This window comes from Seriola lalandi, unplaced genomic scaffold (assembly GCF_002814215.2).
Source record: "Seriola lalandi dorsalis isolate HSWRI2012SDOR001 ecotype SW California unplaced genomic scaffold, Sedor1 jcf7180002054885, whole genome shotgun sequence".
Classification (NCBI taxonomy): domain Eukaryota; kingdom Metazoa; phylum Chordata; class Actinopteri; order Carangiformes; family Carangidae; genus Seriola; species Seriola lalandi.
This window is the reverse complement of record NW_019525437.1, coordinates 4,773,338-4,784,000: the sequence shown is the minus strand read 5'-3', so window position 1 is coordinate 4,784,000 and position 10,663 is coordinate 4,773,338. Positions and strand designations below refer to the sequence as shown.

Sequence of the window (10,663 nt, the reverse complement as noted above, 5' to 3'; positions counted from 1 at the left end):
GGGTGGAGCGAGTATGTCAGACAGTTGCTCCCTGTCAAAACAATATCCAACACAAAAGATGATCAATAACGAACTTTTGACGTGTTTGTCTTTCTCTTTTGCTCACATAACGCAAAACAACAAATTACAAAAGAAAAACATGCTTTCTACTGTGAGAATTATTACAATACGTCGCACGTATTTTAACCTCTGGAACGTGATATCTCGAGACCGCTTTGACAGAATTTCATTAGATTTGGCACAAAAACATTCACTTGGACTCAAGGATGAACTGATTAGATTTTGGTTGTTAAACGTCAAGGGTCAAGGTCACTGTGACCTATGACACAAAAGTTAAATCATCCTTATTTACATGTAGAATTAGAAATTGAAACTTCATGCTTTTAGTTTAGGTTCACAAGGTTAAAAGGGTGTGGAAAGGAATGTTGACATGTTTTCAACACAACAAAAGACGGGTTCGCTGTCTGAATGATCATGTTGTAAAAATGGGAACACACCCAATCCCTGACGTTTATATGTATGCATCTGTCATAAATGTATTCAACACCTGTAGAGTATATAAAGAGTTGTTGATGAGGTGAAGTGTCATGATCCAGGAAAACTAATCTGCAGTGCTCACCTCCACATCATGATGAAGCTGATCCTCTCTCTGACTCTGGTCTGGGCGCTCTCCAGCACAGGTAATGCTACTTCTTCTTACATTAGAGTTGCAGCAGGTACATACTGAAATTAATTTAAAACATTGAGAAAGTTTTACATCTTACCAGAACCATAAAATTATTTATTATATAATTTAAATAACAACTAAATACTAAATAATAAGAGTCTAGCAGTGTATATTAGAAACTTAAAAAAGCTTTTAAACATTACAACAATTATGTCTTAAAATCTTTGTGAACAGCAACAATATTTAGAGTTCTGAGTATTTATAAACCATCAAACCCCTTTAACCCTAAAGACCTCACACATTTCACTCAACAGTTTTTCACTATTTTTCTCTCCATTGCAGCTGAAGCACTCATGTGTCAAACTTGCACAGATCAACAGTGTTCAAGTTCAGCCCCACTCCCATGTTCCTCAGAGACGATGTGTATAACAGCTTCCATTCAAGGTAGTCTTTTCTTCATGTCCATTACTTGTCAGTGAAATACATGTACTGCAAAGTTACGTGTGCTTTCCATCAACATTAACAAACTGCTCTTTGACTCTGTAGCTGTTTCATCTGGAACTCCAGCAAAGCAAATCCTCAAGTCGTGTGCATCGTCCTCCCTGTGTCCAGCAACAGGCTCTCAGACATTTTCGGTGAACTTGGGTGTTCAAAGTGCAGTTGCATCTGCTCAGTGCTGCGACACAGATAACTGCAACTCAGCAACACTACCTGGTGAGTACAGGTGGATGACTATTTATTTAAGGATAGATGACATAGATAAGGAAAGAATATGGGAATCCTTCTTCTGACATGTTCTGTTTATGACGACTTAATGTTCTCTCTTCCACAAATGAATGTTGTTCTTTTCTGTTTCAGACCCTGCTGCTCAGTCAAGTAACAGCCTATCGTGTTTTTCTTGTGACCCCACCACCTCTCAATGCACCACTGAAATACAGTGTAATGGAGTGGAGGACCGCTGTTTTCAAGTGAATGGTGAGTCTTCTTTTGCTACATTTATATCGCATCTATTGTGACTACAGATTTAAATTTTTGCTGAGTTTGTGAGTTTTTGTTTTTTGCTCAAAAATGACTTTTTTACAATTATTAATAGTTTTGCATTAATTTTATTTTGATTGACTAATCAAGGAATGAATTAATTATTGCAGTTCTAAATTCTAAATTAGAGCAAGATTTTTCCTTTAATAGAGTATATTTACACTGTGCTTCTGCTACTGCCACTTAAAGAGTAACTTATCACCAGACTGAAAAAAGGTGTACTGCTGCCCTGTGCTGGTTGAAAGTTTCAAACCTGTTTTCACCTCTGAAAACAACCAACACTGTACATGTTGACTGTGACTGGATATGATGATCAGATATGCTCTGTTGAGCAGCAGTCCTGGAGTACACTTGTACATCACTTCAACAAGTTTAGACATTAAACCATTTGATGTCAGCAAAAACTAACTCGTGAAGCGAAAGTTCTTAAAAGATCTTCCAGGAATGAACTGACAGTAATTGTATTTGTACAATAACACAGTGATTTTTCATGTACAGTGGCGAGTGGCTCCACCACTTCTCCAGCCTTTGGCTGCGCATCTGCAAACCTGTGTACAGCTGCTTCCAGCCTGGGAAGCATACCCTTCCTGCAAAGTGCTGGTAACATCAGCAGTGGACCAACCTGCTGTGACACCAGTTTGTGTAATACTGTCACAACAACAACAACCGTTGCCTCAACAACAACAACCGCTGCCCCAACAACAACAACTGCTGCCCCAACAACAACAACCGCTGCCCCAACCACAACAACCGCTGCCCCAACAACAACAACCGCTGCCCCAACAACAACAACCGCTGCCCCAACCACAACAACCGCTGCCCCAACAACAACAACCGCTGACCCAACTACAACAACAACTGCCAGTGATGCCAGTTGTATCCGACTGGGCATGATCCATCTGCTGCTTGGTCTCCTTGTCTTTACCCTCTATTAGAACACAGGAAACACATATGAAACAACCAGAAGGACTCTGCAAGAAGCTTTTGAAGCCTTGAATTAGGTTTATTGTTCTCTGCTGTCATTAGTTGGAATCACAGGGGCTAGAAAATCCAAAAGATGGTGGAATAAAAAGGAACAGATGCAATAGACACATACATGACCACATAACAGAGAGAAAACACTTTCACAGATTTAATTTACTTGGTATGTTCTTGCTGAGGATTAGTAGATTGAATGCTTTAACAATTGTTAATTAATAGTTAAGTTTTGTTTCAAATTATAGTAATATAATACTTGATAATATTCAAAACTGAAATAAATGAATGAAAACACTGAAAATGCCCATCTTGTTGTGTTTTGTTAAATGTTTTGTTTTGTCTGAATAATAGTCTACAACAATTTAAACACAGATCAGCATATGCTGACAATAAAGACTCTGGGACCAGAAAGTGTTGAGCATTTTGTTAAAAAAAACTTAAAGGATGATTGAGTATTAAAATATCTTTGCTGTGGATCAGATCTACTAATTGTCATTCCAGCTCAAATCAAGCAAACATCTATCCATGCAGGATATGGAAAGAGTAGAGATGGATATAGGGGTAAATAAGGGAATAGCTGTCCTTATCAGGCTAAAGAATACAGGAAACATTTTTCATCTCAAACAAATAAAGTGACCAGATGGGATCACACCACAACTGTGATACCCAACACAACAAGTCCTCCAACCTGAACAACCATATAGTTCGTTTTTTCAACCCTTTGATACAACCCATAGGAGTGTCTCCTGAAATAGCGACCCCTACGCGTGCCGGACCTCGGTTCCCATGGTTACCAGAATCAACACACGTTAACCCGTTGCCCCTACAACAGCTTTGTTTTTTTTTGTGCCATGGGTAAGTGCACCAGTGCAAGTGTACCTGTATACTCACTGGTGATCAGAAAGGACCAGTGTACTCACTCACTCTTGACTGACTCCATGGTAACCATATGGCTGTGGATTACACAATATCCTGACTAAAGTAGAAGTACCAAGAACTGGCAAAATAAAAGCTCTGCTAGAAGTATCAATCATTTCAAATTATTTGATGTGCAAAACCCTGTACAAATTTCACAATATAATGGTAATAACCAAATAGTTGTTTATCCATGCAGTTTTGCATGCATAGAGCTGTTCCGTCCTACTTCACCGCATACTAACTGTTCAATTAGATACAGATACGTACAAATTTCAGGTATCAAAATATTTATGATGACTATTGAATGAGGGGCTTACACGATCAATATATTAACTTTTCGTATAATATTAATGTTCAGAGGAGTAATAGACCTGTGTAAGAGATGCACATCACATCACAGCACAACAGCTTGAACACACTGAGGTGAGGAAAAGTAGACAGTATACAGGGCCTGCGTAATCCCACTGATAGTAATAACAGTAATCAACACAATTTATATAATAATAGTTACCACATTCCTGAAAGTAAAAATAGTACAACTTTGTTGCCTTTTGTTGAAAACAACAAATATTTTCCCTGTATTAGGTCAATTAATTGTAAGGGGTACATTGTAGCACGGTAAAGCTACAGATGTAACCTATTTTGCAACCTATTTTACAGTCTTTGGCGCATCTTAATCAAGGGAACCCTCAGTTCCATAATGTTAACGATGTGATAAATGATATGATATGATATGATATGATATGATATATGCTCTAACAAATGCTACACTATTTGGCATTGATTGCCTGAGTGAGCATCAGCAGTAACGCTAGCTGATGATGGTCTCACTTTATGATGCCTTTATCTTATTATTATCATCCACTTTAATGGAATTAACGTTACTCAGCATCATTATCAACATCACACACAGCCTAATGTTACTCTCTGAGTGTCCCTACTCTCCTCCTGCTCACTGTGCTCCTTCCCTGTACCTCTCCTGCATCTCTTCCTCTCCTCCTTCCACCTGTTGCTGAAAGACGCCGTATAAGTTGAGGTCGTTGCGGCCCCTGAAGCAAACAGATGTGGGGTTTTTGGCACACTTGGCGGCCTCTGCATGTAATGTTTTTATTTCCGCACCTCCCTCCTCCCGTTTTGGATGATGCTGTCCGTCCATTTTGAACGTCTCCCTCCTTCGTCCACAGGTGTATCGCGTTTGACACTGAACACAGAGAGGACAGACAGGGAGGGGTGGGGCCAGCACATGAGGAGATGTGCCAGAAATGGGCCAGAAAAAATGAACCAATGGGCCGCTGCCCCAATTATATGGGCCGGTTGTTGATGTTTGTGTATGTGTGTGTTTATGTAGAGGGTCTCTTTTTAATTTTTTTAATTTTATATATATATAAATATAAATATATTACAAATTTAAATCATATCGGCCCAGAGGTGAGTCAGCCCACCGGGAAAATGCCAGATTTAAGGCCCAGCCCTGGGTACAGGCACAAAAACTACTACTACTACAAATCGTGATATGGGTTTAAGTAAGTAAATACTCAACATCAGACGATGTTGAGTATTTACTCGAGATGTCTGTTGTCATAGTTACAATAACAACAACCAAACGGCCATGGATAATAGAAATAATATAAAGTACAGGTTTCACACAGTCGAACACCAGTCCGCCATGTCATGTTGACCCATCCACCCACCACAACCTCACCCTGATGCAGTTTCTCACTCTTTATACTACATTACCACACTTTTCCCTTTGCTCCTGTCATTATTACAACGACCACTAGATGTTGCTTAACAACAAAACATAACTATGGGTTGTAACAAGCTGCTGCACAAACGACCTGTGGGCTTGTTTTTCACAGGACAGTCTCCAACTACACATCTGTAGAATTTCCTGATTGTATCTTGCAGTCACAATGACAATCACAATGACTAAATCTGTACACAGATGGACAGACATATAAACACCTATCAAAGTACTCAAATCCATCTCTGTGGTAGTTCCCGGTTCCATGTATTTTTTGGTCATTAGATTTTTCTCTTAGTAAAGTGTATTTTCTTTATTTTCTGTATAAATAAAATATAAAATTAAAATCTACCTACATTTTACTCATCCCTTTGTCATCATGAAAAAGAAAAATAATCACTTGCTTTTTGCTTTTTATTATCCATTGCTGAAAGTCAAATAAAATGTCCAAAAGACACACACACACACACACACACACACACACACACACACACACACACAGAGTAGTTCAACAGCAGCGCTGTCACAACTGGTAGTTAAATGATGAAACACAAGCTTCTATTGTTTTTCCTTTGATATCATAGACTATTTATAAAAAGGATAATATGCAGAGATGTCCCAACAGAAAATAGTAGAGCTAGTTATGACAAAGGTAGAAAGAATGTAAACACATGTAGATGTGTGTTACACAACCCTCTTGATGAAAAACATACTTTTGATTTTCAATGACGTATTAGGTTGTGTTCATCTGTCGGGCTAGTGAGGTTATAGGCTACAGCCGAAATTACTTTGAGCCACTGGGAGAAATAACTTACCTTAATAACCCCATAATCTACTGTAGCTGTGTAGTGCACAACCTAACAGGTCTCAACCAGATTTTGAATTGGATGTAAAGTTTAAGATATAAAACACTAATTTTGGTGCAAGAAATTACACAAACATTTCATGCCCTCACAGCATCAGAGCCCCATACATTGTTATAGAGCAAATTGGGGTGACCTTGGACATTTTAAGGTTTTAAGGCTCTCTTTGGTTTCTAACTTAAGATGAGAGTGCTGCATGTTCACAAATATGGACCATCCTCAAAGGATCTGGTGCAGAAAAATAACTAAAATTTTAAATGTGTGCACCATCAGGAGCTGGAGGCATATTGTTTTTGGGTTGTCTGTCCATACATACATACGTACGTCCGCCCATTCTCATGGAAACAATATCTCAGTAACACCTTGAAGGAACTTCTTCAAATTTGGCTCGAACATTCACTTGGACTCAAGGATGAACTGATATGATTTTGGTTGTCAAAAGGTCAAAATCGTGGTGACCTCACAAAACGCGGTTTTGGCCTTGTATATGTGATATCTCCATAATGCCCTGAGGGAACTTCTTCAACTTTGGTACAAATTTTCATCTGGACTCAAAGATGAATTTATTAGATTTTGGTGGCTCAACGTCAGTGTGACCTCCCAAAACACTTTTTAGCCATGACTCAAGACTTTACACAGCAATTATGGCAAGATTTCACACAAATGGTTCATATTTTATATGAGTCTTGATACAAAGGGATGTAACCTGAAACTAGTCTGAGTGGCAGAGGGATACAACTATGAGCTGATAATTCTAGTTTTTTCTATTAGATTAAATAATTTATATATACATACATATATATATATATATATATGTATATATGTAAAAAAGTAATACAATTTATTCTGTCACTTTTTATGATTTACATCTTTACATTGAGGGAAGGTTTTAACATAAGCCCTTGACGGTTTTCTTACCTCATCTACACATCCACTTCATAAGGAAAAAAATTAAAATAAAATGTATTTGTATAATTTTGTGTGCAAATCGAATCAAGAAGTGACTACAGTGACCGAGATAAGTCAATAATAAATCATACACCTCCATTATTTTTCCTTTTATAACACACAAAGACATCTCATCAAGAAAAAAGAATTTCACCAGGTAAGGATGTATGTTATGTATGACACGCAACCCGCCTGGTGAAATCGTACACTTTGTTTTCAGTGACTTAGTATTGAGGTATAATTAGAGAGTGACTGTGGCATCATTCCAATAACAACAGGTGTGGCTTAAAACATAACAAAGTCACTTAGCCTAATAATTGACATTTAATACTTGGTCTGCCAGTGATTCCACAGTTGTTCATTCAACTTTGTCTTCATTTTGTGTTTGAGGTGTCTAATAAAAGTGTACACTATTTAGTTGTATAGGCCTAAACCATAAAATGATAATACTGAACTAAGCACCTTAAGCACATCAAACACCTGAACTCAGGCTAAATAGTTTGTTGTTTTATGAGATTGTTTTTATGAGTTTTAATAATGGAAAAGGAACTGAGTTCATTTTATTTGAGAAACAAGTTCAATAAAATTAAGATATTTACCTGAATCGCCTGTTTAGTCACAAAGATATTTTACATTTTCTCAGTTTAAAGAATCAGTTTTTCTTGTCATGAAAACCTTATAGCTGTAGAGTCAGGACAAAGAAAACCACTGACTGAGTTAAACTGTAAGTGTACAGGGTGTAGGGACTGAATTCAATAGTTACCTTAATCATGGTTAGCAGTGTTTTCATCATTATCAAAAGAAACAACCGTGTTCACATGCACTGAAGACACAGGAACTTCATATCATGGCAGCTTTTTTCAAACTAAAAGAAGAGTCTCTGGTGAGTTTTAAGTCTCAAACAAAGAATGCTGGGAAGTCTGTTACTGTGATAATTTTGTTTCTTTAAAAACTTTATTTATTGAGAAAAACTGATTTTCATAAGCTCCAAAGTCTGAAAATGAAAACTAGACATTCTAAGAATGAACTTGAATTTAACAAAACGTAATGACATATTAACATTAAATTAATGAGAAAAGATTAGTTGATTCCACTAAATTCTTGTATAATGGTTTACAGTGCAGTTACAGCTCTGGTGAGTTTGAGTCCTGACCAAACACCCTGAGTAGACAGCTGCCACACTGGGTGGTGCTGCGGCAGTATAGTCTTCTTGGTTAGGAAAACACTATCACTGAATGGGTGAATCAAGCTGTGTGATAATTGGGTATGAGGGAGGGTGGCGCAAGTATGTCAGACAATTTCCTCCCTGTAAAAACAATATCCAAAACGAAATATGATCATCAACGAACGTCTGATGTGTTTGTCTTTGTCTTCTGCTCACTGACTGAAACATGACACAAAACAAAAAAATACAAATGAAAAACATGCTTTCTACAGTGAGAATTATTAAAAGTGAGCAAGTGATTTTATATAGGCTAATATTCCATGTAAGATAGATCAGATTTTCATTGAAAATAATGTATATTGGTCAGTATCATATATATTATCAATTTTTTTTTTCTTTGACCTTTGACAACCAAAATTTAATCAGTTCATCTTTCAGTCCCAGTGAACATTTGTGCCAAATTTGAAGAAGTTATGTCAAGGCGTTACTAACATATCGTGTCCACATAAATGGACTGGCCGGACAGACAACCCAAAAACAATACGGCTTGGACTCTGGCTTTTACCAGTGCAGAGGCATAAAAATACAGCACAGTCTTTGTCATTTAAAGTCGGGATTTATTTCTAATAATAACATCCGAGGGGCACTGACGACATCCAGAGTAACAGGCAAGGTCATGGTGACCTCGCAAAACACGCTGAATTCATGAACCGATACACTAAGTATGACACAATTTAACTTTAGCAAAAATAAGCCCATAGACAAGTGTTGCTCAGGTCTATACAAACCCTCTTGTGAAAATAAAACATACATGACATAAAAGGCTCCCATATTCTGCAAAATACATTCTCTTTAACATACATTGTCAAAAAAAACAAAAATACATATTCAAGTATGATTTATGCCGATATGTTTTGGATGGAACATCTGTTACCCAGCTCAAAAGAAAGCATTTCCTTGTACAGAATGTAAACATGTAGAGTTTCCTTTTATACTCATCAGTAATAGATGCAATTGACGTAACATGCATAGAGTGCCACACCCTCTAGTAATAGAGGATTTCATTAGTTTCACTCTCTATAGTGCTGAATTTTCCTGCAAGATCACAGGCAATTAGTGAAACTCCTTGTCTTTATTTTGCATTTGGGACATTGTGGGGAGGAATCCATATTAAACTTATGGCGTCGGGAGGGGGATATGTGGGCCCTGTGTAAAATTTTAAGTTGAATTGCTTTTACTCTATTACAGTCACTATAGACACTGTTACAGTACAAGTGCTTGTATTGTCATACCCTTTAAGAATACTGTATATGTATACTGAATACCTTATAGTCTATATTATAGGGTGTCAGGGTGGGATTTTATGTGTGTGCACTGGTGGTGTTTGGGTTGTTCACCCATATATACATCCAGAGTTTCAGTCAGTAGTTTCCATCCGTGTGAACGCGATATCTCAGTATCTGAATAGAGTTTGGTGGTCAGAGGGCAAAGGTCAAGGTCATTGTAACCTGTGACCTTTCAACAAAACACACAAAAGTTAAATCATCCTCATTTACATGTGGAATTTAGAAATTTAAACTTCATGCTTTTAGTTTAGGTTCACAAGGTTAAAAGGGTGGGGAAAGGAATGTTGACATGTTTTCAACACAACAAAAGACGGGTTCGCTGTCTGAATGATCATGTTGTAAAAATGGGAACACACCCAATCCCTGACGTTTATATGCATGCATCTGTCATAAATGTATTCAACACCTGTAGAGTATATAAAGAGTTGCTGATGAGTTGAAGTGTCATGATCCAGGAAAACTAATCTGCAGTGCTCACCTCCACATCATGATGAAGCTGATCCTCTCTCTGACTCTGGTCTGGGCGCTCTCCAGCACAGGTAATGCTACTTCTTCTTACATTAGAGTTGCAGCAGGTACATACTGAAATTAATTTAAAACATTGAAAAAGTTTTACATCTTACCAGAACCATAAAATTATTTATTATATAATTTAAATAGCAACTAAATACTAAATAATAAGAGTCTAGCAGTGTATATTAGACACTTTAAATTATTTTTGTCCATTACAACAATTATGTCTTAAAATCTTTGTGAACAGCAACAATATTTAGAGTTCTGAGTATTTATAAACCATCAAACCCCTTTAACCCTAAAGACCTCACACATTTCACTCAACAGTTTTTCACTATTTTTCTCTCCATTGCAGCTGAAGCACTCATGTGTCAAACTTGCACAGATCAACAGTGCTCAAGTTCAGCCCTACTCCCATGTTCCTCAGAGACGATGTGTATAACAGCTTCCATTCAAGGTAGTCTTTTCTTCATGTCCATTACT

General features: G+C 37.3%; 2 protein-coding genes across 2 annotated transcripts in view; both read left to right on the top strand.

Moving 5' to 3' along the window:
- The first annotated feature begins 607 nt into the window (after positions 1-607).
- Positions 608-2,970, top strand: LOC147817828 (uncharacterized). Its single transcript, XM_087180048.1, has 5 exons — positions 608-680; positions 1,010-1,111; positions 1,214-1,381; positions 1,526-1,642; positions 2,204-2,970. Exons 1-5 carry the CDS (start codon positions 629-631, stop codon positions 2,638-2,640), a joined length of 876 nt encoding a protein of 291 aa, XP_087036174.1. The 5' UTR covers positions 608-628; the 3' UTR covers positions 2,641-2,970.
- A 7,160-nt stretch (positions 2,971-10,130) lies between these two features.
- LOC111671796 (uncharacterized) overlaps positions 10,131-10,663 on the top strand; it is an 8,511-nt gene continuing 7,978 nt past the window's right edge. Inside the window, exons 1-2 of the mRNA XM_023429002.2 lie at positions 10,131-10,206; positions 10,536-10,637. Of these exons, the coding sequence (XP_023284770.2) occupies positions 10,155-10,206; positions 10,536-10,637 (154 nt within the window). The 5' untranslated portion in view covers positions 10,131-10,154. The remainder of the gene's footprint in view (positions 10,207-10,535; positions 10,638-10,663) is intronic.